The sequence below is a fragment of the Alnus glutinosa genome, chromosome 4, assembly GCF_958979055.1.
Source record: "Alnus glutinosa chromosome 4, dhAlnGlut1.1, whole genome shotgun sequence".
NCBI lineage: Eukaryota > Viridiplantae > Streptophyta > Magnoliopsida > Fagales > Betulaceae > Alnus > Alnus glutinosa.
In genome coordinates, this window is record NC_084889.1 from 31,794,655 (window position 1) to 31,819,478 (window position 24,824).

Sequence of the window (24,824 nt, forward strand, 5' to 3'; positions counted from 1 at the left end):
CGGTGAGACAACCCTAAACCCTGCTGGTCCTGTTCGGGGTCACGACCATCCCAGTGTCACAGATACGGCTGCATGTGGCATTGAACATGTAGAAGTCACAGAACAAGGCGGAGACCTGGAACAAGGTGGTGACATGCACGCAATGTTGCGTGACGCATTCGGCGTGCACGAAGTAGGTGACACTGATAATGTTGGCCAGCCCGGAGAAGTAAATGAAGGAACCTCTGCAAGGGACACATTGAAGTACCTTGAGTTGTTGAAGACTGCCGACAAGCCACTTCACCCCGGTACAAAGCACAGTAAATTGAGTGCTACTGTACATTTCTACAACTTGAAGTGCATTGGAGGTATTAGTAACAAGATTTTTTCTGATATTCTGGACCTTGTCTGTCAGTTATTGCCTCCTTGCGATGATGCATTGCCGGTTAATACGTACGAGGCGAAGAAATTCCTCAGTTCCATGGGTCTCGGGTATGAGAAGATTCCGGCGTGCCGTAATGACTGTATGCTATTCTGGAAAGACAATAAAGATCTAGATACCTGCACCGTATGTGGAGAATCTAAGTGGATGGCTGATATACATTTCGATCAGGATGGTGAGGTAATATCGTCGAGGAAAAAACGTCCAGTGAAGGTGTTGAGATGGTTTCCACTCATCTCACGGTTACAGAGGTTATTCATGTCGGAGCACACGGCGCACAATATGAGGTGGCATGCAGAAGGCCGCACTAGGGACGGGGTATTGAGGCACCCCGCGGACGGTGAGGCATGGAGATCGTTCGACTCTCTACATCCGGATTTCATGGCCGATAGTAGGAACGTGCGGCTGGGACTGACAGCAGACGGATTCAATCCATTTGGGAACATGAGTACATCCCACAGCACATGGCCCGTATTGCTTGTACCGTACAATTTGCCTCCTTGGATGTGCATGAAACAGACGTCGTTCATCCTGTCACTGGTTATCCCCGGACCGAGCTCACCTGGTATGGATATCGACGTCTACCTTCAGCCACTGATTGATGAGCTGTTGGAGCTGTGGGATGTAGGGGTACGAACACTAGATGCTGCAAAGATGGAGAATTTCAATATGCGTGCTCAGTTGATGTGGACAATAAACGACTTCCCGGCGTATGCAGATTTATCCGGTTGGCCTAACAAAGGTGTGAAGGCATGTCCTTGTTGCATGCATTCGACACGTTCTAAACATCTGAAGAACGGTTGTAAATTTTGTTACATGGGACACAGGAGGTACTTGCCAGCCGAACATCTGTGGCGGCTGAACAGAAGAACGTTTGATGGGACTGAGGAATTAGAATGTGCTCCGGATGTGCCTTGCGGGGACGAGATCCTCCAACAGTTGGACGGAGTTGCGTTTGGGAATGAGAATGCGGGTAAGACGAGACGGAAGAAGCGGAAGACCGGTGCACGGGGTGCTGATGATGTTGTATGGAAGAAGAAAAGTATTTTCTTCAGATTGCCGTACTGGAAGGACAATTTGCTTCGGCACAATCTTGATGTCATGCACATAGAGAAAAATGTCATGGACAATATACTTGGCACTATTTTGGACATCAAAGGGAAAACGAAGGACAACTTGGCAACTCGGCTGGATTTGCAGGAGATGGGGTTGAGACCTAAATTGCATCCGTTCACCGCCGCAAATGGTAAAACATATATACCCGCGGCTTGTCACACGATGTCCAGGGAGGATAAAGAAAGCTTTTTAAAGGTGCTTCGAAATGTGAGAGTTCCAGACGGATATGCGTCGAACATTTCACGGTGTGTTCGGATGAGGACCGTACAATTTCAGGGTTAAAAAGTCATGACAACCACATACTGATGCAGCAGCTTCTACCAATTGCATTGCGTCAGTCATTGCCAGACAAAGTGGTCAGACCTATCGTTGAGATGTCAGCATTTTTCAGAGGCATATGCTCAACCAAGCTAACCCAAGCCGAGATGGACCGACTGCAGGGTGACGTCTGTATCACACTGTGCAAGCTGGAACAGGTATTTCCTCCTGGGTTTTTTACTAGCATGGTCCACTTGGTCGTGCATCTTGTGCGCGAATGTAGACTCGGCGGACCCGTTCAGTATAGGTGGATGTACCCGGCAGAGAGGTAAAATACAACATAATATATATATATATATATAAATTTTTTTTTTTGTTCATGTAACTCATGGCATTAAATGGGGGCAAGTCCTTAATGTTTGTGTGTGCACCAGGAGTCTTGGGGGTTTCAAGTCGAATGTGCGCAACAAAGCGGCTCCTGAGGGGTGCATTGCGGAAGGTTACATAGCGACCGAGCTAGTAACGTTCTGTTCGAGATATCTAGAAAATGCACCAACCTTCCACAACAGACCTTTGAGAAACCCTGATGGTTCCAAGGGGGCGGGAACGCGAGTTAGATTGAACCGGTTGACGATGCATCAGATTCATCGTTATATTGTGTTCAACTCTGACGAGTTTCTCAATTTGCGGATGTAAGTAGTGTTTACATATTGAACCGGATTCAAATGATATAATTGATAATAATTAGTTTTTTAATTATATCCGCTGAATGTAGGATGCATAAAGACGCTATTAGGCGATCATGCGTTAGGGGTCGCATCACGGACGCTCTGATTGAAGCCCAACATCACGAGCAGTTCTGCGAGTGGTACCGCGCATATGTAAGGAAGTAGTGGTATTTTCGTATATAATATTTACCTATGTTCAGTGTGAATTTAAGATAGGGTTCGACAATATGCCGCTATTAACCGATGTATTCTTTTAATATATGAAATGATAACATAGGTTGATGGCCTTGACGATCAAAGTAGGGAGGAATTGGGGCTGAAATTGGTTATGCGGAGTAGAGGGTTGAAGGAGACAGTAGTGAAGTATAACAGGTACGTGGTAAACGGGAAATTGTTCCGCACGCTAGCCCATGATGTGGGAAGGAGGACTCAGAACAGCGGGGTATGTGTGCCAACCGTTGAATGCGAAACCTACTACGGGCAGTTAACCGATGTGGTTGAGGTCGAGTACTACGATAGGACTACGTACGTCCTATTTAAGTGCAATTGGGCGGACCCCACGATGGACAGAGGATTTAGAGTCGACGATTATGGTCTAGCGTTTGTCAACTTCACTCACCTCGTCCACAGGGGAGAACTGCTAACTGACGAGCCGTACGTGCTTACATCTCAGGTAGACCAAGTGTTTTATGTCGAGGATGAAAGGAACCCAAACTGGGTTTGTGCCGTGAGGACTAAACCGCGCAACGTGTACGATGTTGGTCAGGGGGAAGGGAGTAGTGATGCAGATAATGCATATCACGAGTGTGTACCGATCGTATTACCCACTGATGACCTGCATGATACGAATGATGAATTCGATCACGACAGGCCCGACATTGATCCGATTGAAGCTCATGTTATACAATGATTGCTATATTTATTATTGGTACAATTTGCTTAAACTCAAAATACTTTCTTATTTTGCATAGAGCTCATTGTATATTATGCATATTTTATTTTAATATTAAAATTAAAACGAATTTCAAGTAATTTGTCTCACATTTGTTCGCAGGTTTCGATGGACCCGAGACCCCCTACTTGCGCACATCGTGCACCACGCCAGCCCGTGCATTGCACGACTACATCCACACCGGCGATGTCAGCGGCACTACATACCACACCGTGGCCACACCACCCGGACGCTGTATACAGACCATTGCCCCCGGGTACGGCGGGGATGAGCAGGTCAGATCCCGGGCAGACGAGCACAGCTGGATATTCTCCTTCTCTATACCAGCCTACGTCGACACCGGCGATGTCAGCGGCACTACATACTACACCGTGGCCACACCACCTGGACGCCGTTTATAGACCATTGCCCCCGGGTACGGCGGGGATGAGCAAGTCAGATCCCGGCCAGACGAGCTCAGCTGGATATTCTCCTTCTCCATTCACGACGTTATCGCAGTTGGGGCTGACCTCACCGGGCCATGTTGATCGATGGTGGGCGCGAGACTGTCATGATCTGAGCAGATTTCCGTTGTACTATCCATACCCCCTTCCACCACCTATGCCAGTCATTCCTGATAGTGAGACTCAGGATGACAGATTCCCGCTGTCACAGCGGGGGGGGATGCCTATGCCGGCTATGCGGTCGGGACAGCTGTCGTCACCGGCTGGGGGCCAGGGCCCGGCACCTGGGGAGAGCCAGATGCATGTTTATGGACAGAGCCAGTTGCCGCTTCCTGGGGAGAGTCAGGACCCAGATGTGGGGGAGAGCCAGCTGCCCCACGAGGGGGATGATGTGATGTTGGGGCTTGATCAGTTAGCACATGATGTCCCCCAGGATATGCCTTCGGATGACAATCATGATGATGAGCATCACCCAGAAGATCAGGCAGGCGAGGAGCATGCTGGTGACCCAGCGACCGAGCACATAGCGTTCGACCATATTCGGCTGATGGGTAAGTACATTTGTATACATTATTATAAACTAATTAATTTAGTAAGTTCATATAATATTTAAATTGAATTTTTAATTTATTGATATAATTAAGTTATTTAGTGTTAATATATTAACGTTTTATATTTATTGACTAGGGTATAACCCAGACGGGAGCATATATTTTGAGGTGATTAAAGACCCTGAGAGAAATTGGGTGCTCCCAAGGGGTAAGAAAGTTGTGTTGCAGTACAATGCTGCAACACAACCAGTGGGACGAGCATGCAATCGTTATAGACGGGCTGCAGGCAAGCTGTTACGGAGCGGGTCCCATATTCACTTGCGGGACAAATGGGAAAAGGTAGATAAACAGGTTAAGCAGGCTATGTGGGATGCCATAATGGTATGTGTATGAAACTAATATATGTATTTTGTGAAATTAAAGTTAAGATGATTTTTTCTTTATTGAACTGCTAAAATTAATCATTAGATTGAATGTGCAGCAAGAATTTTATGTACCCGTATCCGTCGACCAGCGCCTGGCACAGAATGAATTCTGGGGTGATATGGGCCGTAAGCACCGTTCGTGGAAGTCGAAGTTGAGGACCCAGCTAAATATTCGAGACGGTGACACGCCATTGACAGTACGTGCGAGAATGCCAGAGACGTTTTTTGATAAGTATGACCAAACGGATGTGGAGGACGTACTGCACGAGTGGTGCACAAAAGTAAATGTGGTATGTAGGTCTTTGAATGTATTACTATAATGTTGTGTTTTTTTAATAAACAGTTCATTCAAATCATAACACATAAGTAATTAAAAGTATCAATTCTGACATTTGTTTTGGGAATGTTCAATGTAAAGGAGAGGTCTGAACGAATGAAGCGGCTGCGGGAGCAGCAAGACATCCCCCATAGTCTGGGGTCCAAAAGTTATGCCAGATTTAATCACGATGAGGTATGGAACAATATGTAAAAACCCTAATTCTTATTTGTGCGTAATTGTTCTTTCTTAACGTTAAATGAATATCCAATGTTTGTTATATATTTATACTGTATGGCGACAGGCATCTATATCTGGCACGCCCCCCACTCGCGCCGAGTCGTTTGTGAAGACGCACACAAGGAAAGACGGCACTTTCCTGAACGAGCGGACACGGGACCTATGCGTATGCTACTGTTATAGGTTATCGATTATTATTAGTTATGCGTGTGATAAAGTATTTATTAATTACCATTGTTTTGTATGTTGACGACGTACAGGAGCGGATGACACAGAGTTTGTCCACTGATCCTGCTGCCTCGGACCCCGTCTCATCAGATACGGTGCGTTGGGCACCTGGCGACGCGTACGAGCAAGCGGTTGGGCGACCCGAGTATGCGGGTAGGGTTCGGCAGGTTGGGCCGAACGTTACTCCTGTTCGCGGGACTTGTTTCTCGTATAGGGGTCGCACACGGGGGGGACCGGCCGAGGGCACTTCTCAGGATTGGGCTGCTCACAAAATTGCGGAGTTGGAGGGCATAGTGCGGGCCGAGAGAGAGCGGGCTGACAGCATGGAGCAGCGCATACGACAGATTGATGATATGGAGCAGCGCATGCGACATTTTGAGGCCTTCATGTCCTCTACAGGATTCTCGTTCGTATGCCCTGGTGCTCAGCAGTCTTCACCTGCACACGTCGGTAGTACGTCATCTGTTAGTAGTGCGCCTGCAGGTATGGTTCATATTATGTATACACTTAGGTTTATTTTTAATTTGTTCTCATTACTTGTTTAAATTTGCATATAATATTATGTAGGTTAATTATTTTTAGTACTTGCAGGTAATGCGACAACGGTTGGTCCGTTGTCGCCTTCTGGACAATTGCTGACCCAACAATCCCCTCTCGGGACTCCTTCGCCCGTTACACCATCTCTTGCGGGACAATCGACAGTTGGCGAGCTCACGCCCGGGACTGCACCTCGTGATCCGCAGAGACGTCCTCCAGATTTGTAGATATTTTGTGTATTTTTTTTTTTTTTTAGTACCGAATAACTTTATTAAATTAAGAATCTCAAATTTGTTGATATTGTTGTGAAAGTAGTTATATATAGTAATGAATATATTTATTAGTACATGGTATTCGAATTTTTAAAAAACGTTGTTTTGATTAATTTGTGCAATTTGATTTTGTGATATTTTTGGATAAAATAAATTTGGAGAATTTTAGTAAAAAAAAAATATATATATATATATTTTAAATAAAAAGAAATTAAAAAACAGAATTAAAAAAAAAAATATATATATATATATATATATATATATATATATATATATATATATATATATATATATATATATATAAAAATAATATATATATAAAATATATAAATATATTTTAAATAAAAAGAAATTACAAAATAGAATTTATATATATATATATATATATTTATATATATAAAATATACTGCGGCCAACATCTGGCCGCGTGTATTAATATAGATGGCCGCGTGTATTAATGTACACGCGGCCAGATGTTGGCCGCGTGTAGATATATACACGCTGCCATTTGGCAGCGCGTATTAATGTACACGTGGCAAATTGGCCGCGTGTATTAAAATACACGCTGCCAAATGTGCAATTAGCATTGCCCAGGTCCACCGCGTGTATCTACGCGGCTAATTACACGCGGCGAACTGTTTGCCACGTGTACAGTTACTGTACACGCGGCGAACTGCATGTGGCGATTTTCGATTTTTTTTGTAGTGTATGTGCAAGTTTCGCTATATAAGCCGTTTTTAAAGTAACATTTTGAATTACCATGTCTACTAATATTCTTATAATACTCTTGTCACGAATCATGCTTTTCAGAGAAACTATAAAGAAAAAGAAAAGACATATATATAGGTATAGCCATGTCAATGTACGTACCTGCATCCTCATGAGAAGATCAGCGCTTTGTTTCACCCGAAACTGATTATTCTTGAACTCCTGGCAAGCCTTTTCAACTTGAGCATGTTCTTCGGGAGTGCCGGCATCAGGATCGAATTCCCAGTGTTGCCGCCCGATGAAATTGTTTCCGCTCACCAGCCCTGGCCCTCCTTCTGCTATCTTCAACTTCCACATCCTCTATATATATATACACATTCCACAAAATATATATGATAGGTTGATATGATATATACTTGGTGAAATATAATTTTATTCTAGAGAAAGAAATTATATATGTGAACAGTACTATAACATGCTAAAAGATATATATGATTTAGAATATATATACTATTGGTCTACTAAATAGAGATATAGAACAGTTTAACAGATGAAACTAAAGAGAGGCTGATGAGTGATAGTTTCTTGAATACCTTGAAAGCTTTTTTCGAGGAATATAAATTCTGAGTTTGTTCCCTCAGAGTAGCAAGAGGGTGCCACGTCTAGAGAAAGAGCACTTCAATGGGATGCAACATATTCATATATATAGAGAGATAGTGTGGTAGCTAGGACGTATTTGGAGCCCCATACCCTTGTCCTTAATTGTCCTTTCACTTTTTCCTAGCATGTACGTGTAACACATTCAGTACATAGGGGCCACGCTTTCGCCGCCCATCGGGAGTACTCCGGGAGCTTGGAAAAAGGACAAGCGAAAGAAATAAGGAAAAAAAAACCATTTTCTAACTTGAATTTTTTATTTATTTATTTATTTTAATTTGTTTTAACTATTAATTTTATATTGGCTTAAAAATATGTAAATTTAATAAATTTGTAAAATTGATTTTAAAAATTAACAATATTGATGACGAAAACAGTATTCATGATGCATTATCGCTCAGTTTGTGCAACTTTGTTTGTTTTTTTTTTTTTCTTTTGAAAAAATGTTCTAATTAATGTAACATAAAAATGAGTTTTTAGTTTTAGTTTATTTTGTTAATATTTTTATTTTAAAAAGAACCAACAAAACAAAAAGGTGAAGAAAAAACTTTAACATATAAAAATATTTTTATCTGTTAATATATATTTTTCTTTCCCACTACGCTATATATGTCAATCGACTTATTGGGACGATGGGGGGGGGGGGGGGGGGATGAAAAGCTTGTTTGAAAGTTGAAAGTTGAAACAAAGACCATAATCATTAACGATATTATGCTAAGGATAATTTTCTACTACAAAAATGGATCTTATCTTATATTATATTAATTGACAAAAACTATTGTCAATTTTCTCAACAACCTCTTCTTTTTCTACTTTTCATCGATCTCAATGTGAAAATCCTAGTATATGGAATTGACAGAAGATGGGCTCCTTAATTAGCAATTGTAGTCTATGGAATTGTGCAACCTTCTTCTTCTTCTTCTTCTTCCTTTTTTTTTTTTTTTTTTTTAAGGTTATTTTGTTAATATTTTTATTTTAAAAAGAAAAAACAAAAAAACAAAAAGGAGAAGAAAAAAACTTTAACATATAAAAATATTTTTATCTGTTAATTAATCTATATTTTTCTTTCCCACTAAGCTATATATGTCAATCGACTTATTGGGACGATGGGGGGATGAAAAGCTTGTTTGAAACCATGTAATTAGATATGTTGATATTATTTCGTTAAAAACACATTTGGTAAATAATATGGTGAACTCACATGTTTAGTAAAGGCTATAAAGATCTAGTACTTGGTCTCATCATATTACTTGTCTCAATTTTTGACTTTGTATATGCAATATGTGATTGATGGGATGGCTAGTGCATAGTCTCCATGAACAGAACCTTGATTTCGGAAAATGTTTGAGCCCTCTTTATTGCTTTTGAATCAATTTGAGGATATTATAGAATAACTGAGCATCAAATGTCAATCATGTCATTTATGAGGGAGGAACTTGTTCTAATTAAAAAATTCTTCATTAAATTTTTAATATTATTTTGTTGAGCGTTATATTTAAGATATTTTTTAATAAAAGCTTAGCTTGATTCTTCTCAATCTAGTAAAGGCTATAGAGATCTAGTACTTGGTCTCATCAGATTACTAGTCTCAATTTTGTCTTTCTATATGCAATATGTGATTGATGGGATGGCTAGTGTATACTCTTCATGAACATAACCTTGATTTCGGAACATGTTTGAGCCCTTTTTATTGCCTTTGAATAAATTTGAGGATGCTATAGGATAACTGAAATGTCAATCAGGTCATTTATGAGGGAGGGACTTGTTCTAATTAAAAAAGTTCTTCATTATATTTTTAATATTATTTTTATTGAGCGTTGTATTTTAAATTCTTTTCTTTTTTTTTTTAATAAAAGCCTAGCTTGATTTCTGTTAAAAAAAAAAAAATCAAAACAAAAATTAAAGGATGAATTTCGTCTCGTTTGAGAAAGTCAGCATAACTTGCATGCCCCATACGGAGACGTACGTGGCTGAAAAACAATCACATTGATAATTCCAATGAGACTAGAACTTAGTAGACATTTGGACCATGCAATATTGATCCTAGCGTTGTCAACAATCAACCAATATCTAGGACTATGGGAGTCGATCAAAGCCATATAAAATTGGCCGGTGACGATCGATGGATAGAGATAGGATTTGGATTCATAAGGAGCATGATTAAAAGATGGAATTGAACCAAAAGTGTTTAAAAATATTCAGAAAGTATAACAAAAAAAATCAATAAATAATTTTATAAAAAATTAATTATCGTTTAAGCACAAATATAGTCAGAAATTTTTATCGGAACGGGTCAAAGTATGAATGAGAAATATATTAAGATAGATAAATCCTAAAGCATTTACTGTAGTCATTTTTGGATCATTCTGTGTTGATTTAACGGCTTAACTTAAGAAATGATTTTTTTTTTTATCAAAAAGTAGGAGTTTAAGACAGTTGAGTATGATATGTGGTATTTTATGAAAACGTGTATAAATGAGTGGTAACACAGACGAGAATCACGTGCAAAGAGAAAGGCAACACAGTCGCTCATTCAAAATTTAGAAAAATGATAAAACTATAATGTTTATATTACGTGGTATATATTGCACAATTATTTAACATCCACATATATTGTAATATTACATCACATGATTGAGTTGCTGTTTGTCTCACATCAAACTAATTATGACATAATTTTCATCTTTCTAGTAGTAGACAATTTTCTACATTTATTTGGAAACCTTTCTCAACATTGGTTACATGAAAGTTGGTTATTTATTGCAGAGACCATTCTCTTTCAAGCTAACTTGGGCTTCTGAAGCTCAATATGCAATCATTTGCTTGCTCATTGAGGTTATCATGCTAACAGGACTCGCCTCCGATATTCTCCAAGAGCCCATATTGGAAAAATGTTTCGATTTGCTGAGTAGTTTAGTGTACAATTTCCAAAAAATACTCCTGTGATTTCCTGTTGCCAATAGCCATCGATTATACCATGCTTGAAAAATTAAATTAATACTTAAACATATTTTGATAAAAATAGAAAAGGAAAATCACAAACACACTTAAATGAACAAAGTTTTCCTTCAAATTGAATAAGAAGAAATGCTACTCTTCACACTAATTTATCACACTGATTTTACACTTGTTACGTAGCATGTTTTAAGTAGCTTCCCATGTCAGCCATTTAGAGAAAACGAAAACTATGTAAAATACATCACATGATCAACCGGTGTAAAATGGATGTGAATAATAATATTACTCATTAAATTGATATATATTTTAAAGCACGTGAGAATCATGTGCTTTAAAGATATATCTCAATTTAATAAATTCAATTGGAAGAAAACTTTGTCAACTTATCTAAATGTGTTGGGTTCTAAATAGACATGAATTACCTGTTGAGGGAAGTCACCATCTTCCATCTGTGAATTGATCAGTAGCCTTACTCCGCGATGAATTGGTGTTGGGTCTATCTCGCCCTAAAATTTTAAAAGCATTCAGAATCAACATATGGTGTACGTTTGTACTTCCTAAAATTTGACACAGTTGAATACTTAAGCTTTAGATTTTCTTGACTTTATTTGTGTAAATCTTAATTTTTCTATTCATATGCATATTGAGTTCTTCAGTGATATTTCTTTGGTGTTCTTATGCAGAAATGCTATGTTATAATTATTCATCCCAAAAAAATGCTTATGTTATACACTGCAAATAGTTAAACATTTGAAGAGAAAACGATGGACCGACCTGCCCAGCATCCATGAGGCCTAACAAGGCCCATGCAGTTTGGACCAAATTTGCACGGTTGTCTTCTATATTCGTCCACACCTGTTTCACAATGAAACAAACTTCAGTTCTTTCCTCTCATTTACCTTGTTTCTTTTTTCATTTAGTTTAGTAGTATACATTCATTGAAGAGAGATATGCAACAATTTTACTGTTCAGATTATTAACAATTCAAACAGTAAATGTGAGAGAGTCCTTATGAGACTCACATGTCCTAACAGATTTTGGACAATCCATCTCATGTTCGGAAAAGTAAGTCTTATAGAAGTTCTCTTACATTTGCCATCCGAAGCAAATTTCTGGAGATCCTAATCCAAATTCAAATTTAAACAAATTTCTCCATACTTTGTTTTGGCTAGATAGGTAACTTTCCCCCCATCCACCATTAGGAAGTTGCTTTGATAGTAAAAATTCACAAGATTTACGCAATGCAAGAGAATTTTTGTAGTTTCTTCCACAAGCAGCCAGCGCCTCTGCAGCAAACCACGTAGCATAGGTGTAGCAAATCCCCCAATTACCATACCTATAAAAATGATATTTTCTCCTTCAATAATAATAATAATAACATATACTAAAATATTAATTGAATAATTAAATTCACTATTTCCTCTAAAGCTTAATTTTTTAGGAAAACTGGCAGTGGCGGACCTAGGCTTTTAAAAATGGAGGGGCCAAATTGAAAAGAAAAAAAATAAAAGGGGCAAAATTAAAAAATTAAGGGGTAAAATTTTAAATTTTTTTTTTTTTTTTTGGGAAAAAAAATTTTTTAGGGGAAAATTTTGGGGCTTGGGGGGGCCAGGGCCCCCCCTAGCCTCCATGTAGGACCGCCCCTGAAAACTGGTTATTCAACATTGTATCAAAGTAGATATTGAGTTCGAACTTTGTATTCGTGCGATTTAACAACATCACTAGAAAGAAAAGAAAAGAAAAAAAGTAAAAATTTGATGCAGTCTCCTATTGTTATACTAGGCTGCCATTGTCTAAGCAAAATCAGCAAGTTCTTTCTCTGATCCTCTATCTACTACCGGCTCTGCTTAAAGCCGGGAACTCATCTCAAACAAAAAGATATAGTATCTAGAAATGGAAGCTCTATCCCCTTAGATGAACAAGGAATGAAATATGTTTGGCTTCACAATTTCTGAGTTTCCTGCTCACACTATATTTTGAATTAGGGGCTTAATTAGGTGTGTCGTTTGCGGGGAAGGCGAGATGTGAGTGTAGATCGGGCTGGTGTGTTTGTGTGGCCTAAAGATGTTCTGCGGTTGTGTCCTCGGTAGTGCCGGCGGGTGCACCTAGGTGTTCTTCGTCATGCGTTCTGGTTTTCTTGCTGCAGTAGTTTAATTGCTAAGCTATATATAGAGCAGTATTCTTCAAGAATTATGTGTGAAAAAAAAAAAAACATATTACCATGATCCATCTAGTTCTTGCACATTTTCAATGAATTGAACTCCTCTGAAAATGCTACTGTCTATCTCTGTCCTCTGGTGCCTGGGATAGAATTTCCTAAAGAGTGCCAGACTTTGAACTGCAGATGAAGTGCACTCTACGTACCTATAAGGTGACACAACCTTTTTGTTAGTTGGCAAATTAATATGAGAAATACCTTGGTAAATGTTGTTGTGCTGAAGGTTTCTTACTCGTGCTCAATAAGGACATCTTCTAAGAACTCTGTGGGGTTGAGCTTCTGGTAAAATAGGTACAAGAATTATGTTAATGAGAGCTGGGTAAATATGACAATTTTTGTCATAAGTATGAACAGACTTATCAAGCTTTGAGAAGTTACCTCCAACCATTCATGTGCTCTTTGAGGCTCCCATGCAGGGAAACCACCATTGCTACTCTGTAGTGGCAATTAAACAAAAGTCAACTATTCATATGAAGTATTTGGGAAACAACTTGTGCTTAATTGCTAACTCAGCTAGAAAACTGCTTGTGCTTAAATGCTAACTGAGTCAAAAATAGAATTTTAAAGGTTGAATTCTTACTTGTAGAGAAAGAAGGACATTCACAGCATCATAAAACCGCTCTGTCTCCAATTTTTCCCCCACAAGGTCTGGAGGCATTTGTGAGAACAAGATTGCAGCCTGCAAAAGAGAAGGTTTTGCCAAATGTCAAATTCTCCTTTGAAACAAACATCGACCATGTGTAGTTTTGATCATGTATTATGATAGATTTGAGACATTACCTTCAGCCCTTCAGCAGTGCAGTCAGAGACTTGCCAACCATGGTCTTGAATCGAGAATGTCCATGCTCCTTTATTTATGTGGCGGTACATGGCTTTGAAGTCCCCAGAAGGGTTTTCCGGGACCTAAAAAATACCATGATTAAGTTAAAGCAATATCTTTGATTAAAAAAATGTAAGGAATATATCATACATGCATATATTCTAACCTGTGAAGCCTTTACAAATTCATGTGCTTTACGAAGTGTTGGCCAATACTCTTCGTTTAGATTACAAGAGAGAATTGCTTGAATAGCTAAACTTGCATCCCACATCTGACTGCCGAAACTCTGCATCAGATAAATCAGGCATCATTTAATTAGTACATTTCAAAATAAAATATTTGACTTTAAATGGACCAAAATTTTCCAGGATCAAACTTTTGAGTAAATGCTTCAAGTATATGTGATTATTGATTAACATGCACACATGTTTCTTGATGATATATATAACCTGAAATTTTAAGCCATCTTCTGCAACCCAATAGTTGTCGGGAATCCTGCCTAGATGAAGCTTGTATGCCTCCCCATTTGGATCTTCAACCCAACAGGCAATCAAACATAACGCCTGTACTAAATAACATTGGCAATTCAGTTCATTGATGACAAATACTTTGATTTATGTCTCTCTCATTTTGATTTCTATCTGCAACACTAGTACACTAGTTATTGACCTTTTCAACGCATGCAATGCAAAGGTATTCGGTGTTCTCATCCTCGTAATGTACATGACCAATTGCAGCTTTTAGTGCCTTCTCTCTCAACATTGAAAAGGGCCAACGCTTCAGGACAGGCTCGGCTACATGGTGAAGAAATCCCCATAGCATATCTTGTATGAGGGGATGCGGATAGTAGAGATCCTCCTAAATTAACAACTTGGGTGAGTTTTACATATGTATGCATTAATGTCACCAAGAATCTTTATAATTTTTTGTGTGATAATGCTTTTTTTAAGAACACAAAAGAATAAAATGTAATTGACTGTCGTGAATGCACCAGGAGGATTTGTCTTTTATTTATAATGAACTACATACTATAACTCCTCACATTACAAACTCTTTATTTATTGACAAAATTAATTTTAGGAATCCACCTAATAAAGCAGAAAATAACATAATAAAAAATAACACAATCACACAAGACCCAAAGATTTAAATGGCTCGGCTTAATAAGTCTATATCTACTGGTGGAGATGACAAGCAGAAGGAAATTCACTATAACATGATGGAGTACAAAGAGTAGTGAAAGAAAACCACTCAAACCCAAAAGTTGAGAATGTTCTTGGACACTATGGTTTAGGTTGAACCCAATGAACCGGGTCATTGAATGGACCGCGAAGGCCCCAATCCAGGTAAATTTGGTTGGGTTGGCCAAAAATGAGATGAGCCAGGTTGAAGGCTGTGCAAAACCGGCTTGAAACCCTATTGAACCGGGTTGAGATTGGATCTGGTTTCTGTGGACTGGATTGGCTCTCATGTAAGAGGTATTGTACGCGTGCTTTGTCCTGGATTTGTAATGAACTACATGCTAGACCTCCTGAAGTTACAAACTCTTGATTTATTATTAATGTAACTCATGTGTTCCTCTTATCTTTGAAGAATTATGTTATAATAATATTGTCTTAGTTGCATACATTTTGTGAAGATTGCTGATGAGGATGTGGCATAGAGGATTAAGATTCAACTAACCTTTGCAATTGTGTTCCGGGCTTTATTCCAGTTAATTTGATGGTAAGGCTCGTTATATAACTCTTGTCTTAGTGATAGAATCAATTCAGTGATTCGACCAACGAACCTCTTCCCATATAAATAAGACATTGGCATGTAAACCAAGCGACAATAGCTTAACATTTTGCCTGCATTTAATGTAATGAACACCTTGAAATCTTTGAGAAATGTTTTAGTAGTATGTGCATCTTACGAAATGTGCTTTCCATAAAAAGGAATTGAGTGGAAAAAAACCTGGATGCATGGGGAAGACTTTAGGAAGAAGCCAAAACTCTGGGGGCAATGGATTGCAGCCTGCCCACTCATACACTCCCAGTACCTACACATGAGAAATTTGAGTGAAATTTGAGTTTTCACTCGACAGATAAAACAAGTTCACAATATGCTAAAGATTATATACAGTTTAAAGAAAATATGTACTTCCATCGTTTTGTAAGAGAGACTCTTGTAAATGCTTGATCTTTATATCCATGAATCTAAATGGAGAAGCTCAACCATTGTTGCCGCTACTAGTCTAGAGTTGATAAGTAAGTATGATGGAATTTTAAATATTTAAAGTACAATGTGTGGTACGATTTTTTATCTTTACTTAAACCTTAAAAAATTATTAAACACAAGAACTAAAATGCTGGCCAGGCCATCCTTGAAAGATTAAAATGGTGGTCAACCACTCCTTGAGAGATGGTTCGTCCATGCCTATTTTTTTAAGTATTTATTTTAGCTTTTAAGGCTTACATGACTTAATTCAAACTGTTTATTTTGAATAAATGACTTGAATTTTCCGAATTACAACCCTTGTAATTTGAGGTCGCAATTTAGAAGAATTGCAGGGTATCCTGATATGGGATTTTATTCGGACATTAAAGATACGCGACTCCAATGACTTTTTGCTTGCATATGTACATTATCAAGAAATCTAGCCACCAAAATGACATACTAATTTGAAGTGTGCTTAAAATTTGAAGTGTCAGCTAGATAAAACCAACATAATTAAGGTAATGGTTTCATTTGGTCATACCGTGACCCAAAACTTTCCCCATGAAGGAATAGCCACTAGACCACCATGGTCAAGGATCCATCTTCGGCCTCTAGCCATAGCCCCATCTTCACCATCTTCAGGTCCCTCTCCAAGTATTCTCAAGGCAATGTAGCACAAAGCTGACCCAAACATTGTGCTGTGACCCTCTATATGGAACCCCCAACCTCCGTCTTCGTTTTGCATATCCAACAAGTACACAAGTTTATAAAAACTAGCCAACTTTTTAGTTTTCTTGGCTTTTGTACGTGTACACAAACTTATATTTAGAAAATAATAATAATAACAACAACAATAGTAATAATAATACACCTGATGATTATACAAGTATCGAAGAAGTTCCTTTTTGTGTTCTGGTGAAAAAATAGCATTGAGATCTCCAGTGATGTATAATGCCATTACCTGCATATCATGATAATATGAAATTAATTAAGTTAATTAGATTTAACCAGTCGGTTAATTTATTTATCCATTCCAAAATGGCCAAACATAAATCCCATGAAATATATGCATGTGCATGTGTTTGACGTATTTTGGAAAAATAATATATATATATATATATATTTGTTCATTTTTTTCCTTTTTTTTGGGGGGGGGGGGGGGGCATGGAATATTAATATATTGTGGATAAAATTTCCTCCAAAGTGACATGTAATGATTACATGTTTGTATTAAAATTAAAATGCATGTGGGAATCAAGAAGGTTAACAGTTAATGGATGCATTTTATAATATATATCTTAGCGACAAGAAAAGTAAAATAAAGAATAAACAGGCATTTGTATACAAGGGTGAGAAAAATACATACAAAGGGTTGAAGGAAAAATAAGGGTCCAGAATTTTCAGCAGGCCAATGGCCATCATGAGCCTGAATGGAGGAGTAAAAGCTTAGTGCTCTTCTCAGTGTAGTAATCATTGCTTCCTTTGTTATTACCTCTGTCTCTTTCACTTTCACTGGTGGAGGAATTGGTGGACATGGGTTCTCCTTCCTAAGCTGTGAGTTTTTCATATCAAACAAAGAAATATGTCCAAGTGAAAAATAAGTCAGCTCCTCATAGTTAAAATTTTCTAGATTCTAACACAAATCACAACCATATAATCTAAATATTGGTGGACATGGGTGCCTTCAATTTTTTTTTTTTTTTTATTTTTTAAAAAAAGAAAAAAGAAAAACATAGACTAGTCTAAGGCTAACAGACATTACCATATCAACCCAATATAATAAAAGTGTAATATATTGCATTACTTAAACAATATGTTCAAATATCTCTAGCTTATTTCTTGGAAAGTCATTATATGTCAATTAAAGAGGTACGTAACATTATAGTATGTTGTAGAAAATTTCTTATAAACTGATTTGTAGGAAATTTCTGTCTTTTCTAATTGGTTAGGAGAGTAGCTGATATGTTGACTTTTATACCTAAAACATGGCCATGAAAAAAAATCAAGTGTTACAAACTAAATTTAAAGAAGGTTGTACTTTTTGATATAATTATAGAAAAATGTTAAATTCCACACAAGCCATCCACAAATACTTAAAAAAGTTAACCTTATAAGATCTAGCCGCCATTGGATTAGCCTTGATTTTTTATTTTTTTTTCCAAAACAAAAAAAAATCCATTGATTACTAGATTTTGTCACGTCAATTTTGTGAAACATTTATGAAATAAAAATATAATTTCTTACATTATTTATAAGAATAACATATGTTTGTTATTTAAAAAAATATATATATTATGAGTATTGGTAGGGATGCTACAGTTTTTACCACAAGTTCATTACAAACTAGTGAGACACTTATTATGTCAGCGATTAAAATGTAGAATGTCATGTAATAGTCTAAATGACACTTATTATAATTACAAATTAACTAGGCAATTCATCTAGTACTTATCACTTCAATTTTTAAAATGTAGACTGGCACGTAGTACTAGGGGCGGAGCCAATAGAGTCGAGAGGGTGGCTATTGATCGCTCTGACTTGTCCAAAACTTTCTTTAGCATCGTAGAATTTTCTTGGTTGCCCAACTTGCCCTTCCTCGTGTTGGAGTGTGTTCCAAACACTTATTAATTTGTTCTTTATTTTATTCAACTATTTATTGTCATGTAACTAATCACAATATTATAAATTATTTCCCTTAGAAATTACCTTTATTAGTTGGCAATAGCTACTGGGAAGTCTGTTTGGATGCAAGAGTGGAATTCTTATTCTTTTAACCTTTTGTTAGTGTTTGCTTTTTCAAAAAATAAATCATATTTTATTCAACTTTTTCTAATATTATTTCACAAAGTCCAACCTCAAAATTCGCGCATCAAAATAAATTCTGATTTCAAAAATCGAACACCTAAATGGACTTGTCTTTTGACCTTTTCAACTACAGTTTTTTACACTCCTACATGTTATAGCCGTTGGTGATTGGACCTTCTTGTGATTGTTTGTTGCTAGCTTATTTTGTAACCTAACACTTTTCTAGCTAAGAATAATATATTCTTTGGGTATTCTGAAATATCTCACAAGAAAATAAGTTGTTTTATTAAACGGTTTGTTTTTGGAAGTACGTCCTTAACAAAGACAGATGCTACAATTTAATTTTTGGAAGTTGCGTGTAAAGGGATTCGATCGCACCAATTTAAATACACCAGGAGACATGAATAAACTTTTAAAGATAACGTTTTACTGTGATTCTATAGCATTGTGAGATCTTTTTATATTCTACTTTCATCTCATATATTTTATTTATCTTATTATTAATTTTAAGATTAATATTATTTTGTTATAAATAATAATTTTTACACCATCAAAATTATTTCCCAACACTTCAATCACTCACTCTGAGCTAAGTACAACACCACTATCTGAAGCAAGGGCGGAGGCACTTAGAGGGTGGGGGATCCATGGCCCTCTAAAAAATTTCAAAACCCTTGAAAAAATATTATTTTTTAAGGTTAATTATATGATAGCCCTGGCAAATATGAAATTAAACGCCCTCAAAAAAATTTATTCTACTAGTAAAAACTAGATTGAGCAGTAAAATGAAATATGACTTTCTAGCATATCATTTGACAGCTAGTTTATATTAAGAAATAAATATCTAAAGATTTCACTATAGAAATGATAATGGATGAATTTTACTACAATACTTATGACTTATGACTTAGTATGTGTTGGAAAATATTCCTAATAGTTAATGAATGGGCCCAAAAGCCCATTCATTGTCCTCTCTATCGGGCCCATCAACCAGGCCTCATATCTGGGCTCACTAACCGAGCCCCTTTGTACAGGGCCACAATTCGGGCCATGTGAAAACCCACTAATCGATCCCATCCGAAAATGACCCATGATAGCCTGGGATTTCACTGAAACTCCGAGATATCCAAGAGAGGTCCCTAGTATGTTCCAACCCATGATCTAGCCATTCATGCCCCAGAGCACGTGTATACACTATCTAAGCACAAGAAGGCGTGCCTATTCAACACGTGTAGACCCGTGACCCAAAAGATTCTAAGGTCCACGTTCCGGATCACATGGTTGCACTTGCCCACGTTCCGAAAATAGAAACCCATGATCCAAGAGCCAACTCCCACCTATTTCGGGGATAACCGAATCTCCCCTCTCTATAAATATAAATATATGCATGCAATTAGGTATTCGACTATGGAAATTTTTCTAAAAAGAGCAAACTTCTTGTTATACGGAAAACTGAATTAAGAATCGAAGTAGGATAGCTAGCACCCCCAACAAGCGTCCTCATGAACTTTTTTGTTTTGCAGAAGAAGACTATCCAATTGGTTGAAGCTCTTGTCACGTGACGGAAAACCGTTTTAACAATATGAAATTAAGTTTAAGACTTGCTTGTTATTATTTTACACAGAATTCTTTGAGTTCGCCCCTGATATGCAGATTCTGAACTATGCTTATTCATGTATACAGAAGAAACCCAAAGACCTAGAATTGTACGTAACTAAAGCTAGAAAATCGATCCACTTAAATTCTCCAAGAAATCTGCAAGCTTTCGAGTTTTTTTTTTTGAAAATTCATTTAACGGTCTTCGTTCTTTCCTTTTCTTTCTTTCTCCAGGACATTTAACGATCTTTGTTTGATGTCAGATGTGATCCGTAATCCATTTACTCACTTGCTCAGAACAACCAAAAAAAATAAAAAAACCATTTTTAGTCTTATCAACTTTCCCTTATAAGCCTATCTCTTCCTGTACAAATTGATGATTTGATTGATCAGTAGAAGCCATAAATTTACGTCCAATAGCGCTTCTCAAAGAAACTATATATATAGGCATGTAAATATACCTGCATCCTCATGAAAAGATCAGCGCTTTGTTTAGTCCGAAATCAATTATTCTTGAACTCTTGACGGGCCTTTTCAACTTGAGCACGTTCTTCGGGAGTGCCGGCACTAGGGTCGAATTCCCAGTGTTGCCGCCCAATGAAATTGTTTCCACTCACCAGCCCCGGCCCTCCTTCCGCTATCTTCAACTTCCACATCCTCTATATACACATTGAGACACTATGATTTTCAAGTAATGTATATTGCGAAAAACAACTATGTGTATATATATGAAATTAATGACTATGTAGAAATTATGCAGCAAACAGTATAACATGCAAAAAGAAGTTTGCCGCCGAAATGGCCGGAGATATCGACTAGATGAAAATAAAGAGAGGTTGATGATTGATAATTTCTTGAATACCTTGAAAGATTTTTAGAGGAATATAACTTCTGAGTTTGTTCGCTCAAGATCGAGTAGCAAGAAGGTGGCACGTCTAGAGAAAGAACACTTAACTGGGATGCAAAATAGGCAGAAGACTTCCTCCTATATTTAAGGGGAGGGAGAGAGTAGAGAGAGATCGTCTGGTAGGACATATTTTGACTGTTTCGGTCCCATGCACGTGTCTGTCCCTTTCTAACACTTGTGTAGCACGCATATAATAGGATCTGATACTCTCTATTTTAAATTAAATGAAACCTATTAATTTTATAGTCAAAATTTAAAATTGATGTATTTAATAGTGTCTATAATTTTACATTATTTAATTTTTTTTTAAAACATCATATACACTATTAAATGCATCAATTTTAAATATTAACTTTTTATTTAAAATTAATAATACCAATTTCACTAAATGAAATGAATATGGAGATCTTATTCCTTAGGCCACCGGAACTCCCACAGCATTGAAAAGGACAAGCCAAATGGATAAGAAAAATTCACATTTTTTAACCAATTCACTATAAGTGATAAAGTCGCTTATCCCAAAACTCACACGAGACTACTTTAAGTGATAAAGTCGCTCTGTTTGAAATGTGGTTTAGATGGAATTTTTAATTTTTATTATTATATATGTGATGGGAAAGTGAGTGCTTTGTTTTCAGGTTGTTGTCCTTAGTCCCCATATAATAAATGTCTCTTCCCGCAAAGGCTAGCAAAAAGACAAAAATGACCCAACAAATTTTTCAATAACACAAAAATATCCTTGTAAATTTGGAAAAGAAAAATATTAATTTAGAAAATTGTTAAATACAATTTTGCCCCCTATAGTTTAACAATTTATTATTATTAAAATAAAAAATTAAATAAAAATCCTTTAAGCTAATAGCCAATTTTAAAATAGTCACATGAATTTTCCAATATGCTAAAATGACCTATCAACTACCAATTTTAAAAAAAAAAACTTAAATTGGGGGTGGTCGAAATCACCTTCGTTTGGCCTAGTGGTGGGTTCGGCCACCCTAGACCGGCTGGTATGGGGGTGGCCGAATCAACCCTATGGCCCTTGGAGGTAGGGTTGACAATTCGGGTCGGCGAGTCAGGTTCGTGTCGACCCGGCTAACCCGATTACACAATCGGGTCCAACACGAACCCGACCCGATTATTAATCGAGTTGAATCCCTAAACCCGAGCACGACCCAATTGCTAACCGAGTTACCCGAACACGACTCAGGTAACCCGTCTGAAGAAGAAGAACTAAAGAAGCACTAAAAAAGAAGAAGAAGAACCGAAGATTCTCATAAGTATCAAATCAAACAAGAAGAATTTACATTGCAAATCAAATGTCCAAACAACCCAGAAACTGAAAGATGATTTCGATTTTAGGATAAGCATTTCATTGTTTTCTCTCAGCACCCAGCAGATCGATGTAGTATTCAAAGTTCAAACCCTCCAATTAAACCCACAAAACAAGAAAACTAAAAATAAAACCAATAATATATATTGATCTCGTACTTGCTGGGTATTGGCCACAAAGCTGAAGAAACTCTGAAGAAGAACTGAAGAAGCTTCATCTTCGTTTGAAGAAGACGAGCGTGAACTGTGAAGCCCATTGCGAATCCGTGATCGCATCCAAACTTTTAATTGGGATAATGTTTTCATGAATTACAAAAAATTAACATTGTTCCCCCAATGATGTAAATACTAAATACTATTAATAAAAAAAAACCAAAAAAAAAAACTAAAATAACAAAAGGATAAATTATATATATATAAAAAAAACACATAAAAACCAAGGGTGGCCAAATTTAAAAATTTTCATTTAAAAAAAAAAAACAAGAATTTATTTATTTTTATTTTTATTTTTAGTTTTTTTTTAAAAAAAAGGGTTAAAAAACTTTGACCCTCTATCGTTTAACAACTTTAATTTTCCAGGATTAGATTTTAATTTGTATCATAAATGGTATCTCGTTCATGGCTAGAAACAGAAATAGTACATCCGTCCAAATTCTGTCCATAAATTGACAGAAGTAAACATTAATACCCTTCAAAAAGTAACGCAAGCCTCTATACTTCATTAAAAATTAAAAAAATAGAAAACTAAAATATATATATATATATATATATATATATATAAAAATAGGTGGTTGAGGCAATCCCATGGCCAGTCTAGGTCGTTTAAATCACTCGTTTGGCCCGGGGGTAGTTTCATCCACCTCGTTTGGCATAGGGGTGGTTGAAACCACCACCAAGGCCCATGGGGGTGGTTAGAACACCTCTAGACAGGCCCCAACCACCCCAATTTTTTTCCAAAGGGATGGCTTTCATAGATTTTTTTTTTTTTTTTTTTTTTAACAGTTGTAGTTAATTGTCTAATTTTTTAAGGGTTAAATACCCCATTGGTACCAGAGTTTTAACTGTTTTTAAATTTAGTACCTAAGTTTTGTTTTGTATCATAGGTGGTACATGAATTATGGGTAAAAACCCAGTTGGTGCATTTGTTAGATTTTTCATCCAAAACTTAACGTCCGGCCATGTCATTGCCACATGGTGCCTTATTAACGCAACACCTGTCCTCCTGGCCACATCATTTGCTACATAACTGTCATCTCAGTAAGGCATGCTACATGTATTAATAATTTAATAAATAAATAGTATATACGGTAACCGTAATGGAATCGATTAATTGATTTAAAAATCAATTAATAATATTGTTTCCTTGATGGGAGGAACAATACGGTATTTACCATATTTGAGGGTTCCTGACCTAGCCTATAAATTAATAGCCTGTGTACACCATTAGTACGACAATTCGGTAATAGGCATAGGTTAGAAGATCCATCAAATAATCTTTCTTGTTCTTCAGATGGATTGTGGAGACGCTTGAGCAAATATGGCTAGAGGTAAGCCTGAATCCTGTCTTATTTGTTTTCTGCTGCGCATGTTAGTTTAAGCAATATGTTGAATATTTCTAACAGATCTATCCCTGCTAATTTTTTTTTTCCTTAAAAAAAAAAATAATGTCCATCTGGAAGGTTTAGTTTTGTAGTAGCAATTTGTTTCTTGTTTTTCAGTGCACAAATTTGGATTGGAGGATCATAATAATGAATCATCATGTCCGTTTCATTTGGTCTATAACGTTAATTTTTCAATATTCTAATTTTTTTTCAATTTTGACCTGAGTTGGCTTAAAGTTTCTTGCTTAATAGATGTTTTGCCCATTATTTTTATAAAATTGAAACCTCTGATTTTATTTTCCATAATGAAAGATCTAATTTTTATTCAGTTGAATTTGTCTAAAAGATTCAGAAATTGTAAGACTATGATTACCTAGTGTGCTTAAGCAATCTTAAATGATTCACAATCAGGTAGACGGGCTAATGACAAAGTCGTTATTGAATAAACGGCGAAACGGGCTAATGAAAAAGTTAATGAATTGTTGCTCTAGGAGTGATCTACATAAAAAGGTCACCAAGTTTATGGATGAGTTACAAGA

The 24,824-nt window shown here is 36.9% G+C and overlaps 1 protein-coding gene and 2 pseudogenes across 1 annotated transcript; 1 reads left to right on the forward strand and 2 right to left on the reverse strand.

Moving 5' to 3' along the window:
• The window catches only part of LOC133865593 (lupeol synthase-like), a 29,080-nt pseudogene extending 21,227 nt beyond the window's left edge, over nt 1-7,853 (reverse strand).
• LOC133865594 (uncharacterized) lies at nt 4,816-5,503 on the forward strand. The gene is made up of 3 exons (XM_062302016.1): nt 4,816-4,850; nt 4,951-5,184; nt 5,313-5,503. Exons 1-3 carry the CDS (start codon nt 4,833-4,835, stop codon nt 5,421-5,423), a joined length of 363 nt encoding a protein of 120 aa, XP_062158000.1. The 5' UTR covers nt 4,816-4,832; the 3' UTR covers nt 5,424-5,503.
• A 2,548-nt stretch (nt 7,854-10,401) lies between the features above and the next one.
• Nucleotides 10,402-21,449, reverse strand: LOC133865595 (lupeol synthase-like; annotated as a pseudogene).
• Between the last annotated feature and the right edge of the window lie 3,375 nt (nt 21,450-24,824).

Coding starts and splice junctions, on each gene's coding strand:
- LOC133865594 (XM_062302016.1), top strand. Junction 5,185..5,312: donor GGTGCACAAAAGTAAATGTG/GTATGTAGGTCT, acceptor TTCAATGTAAAG/GAGAGGTCTGAACGAATGAA.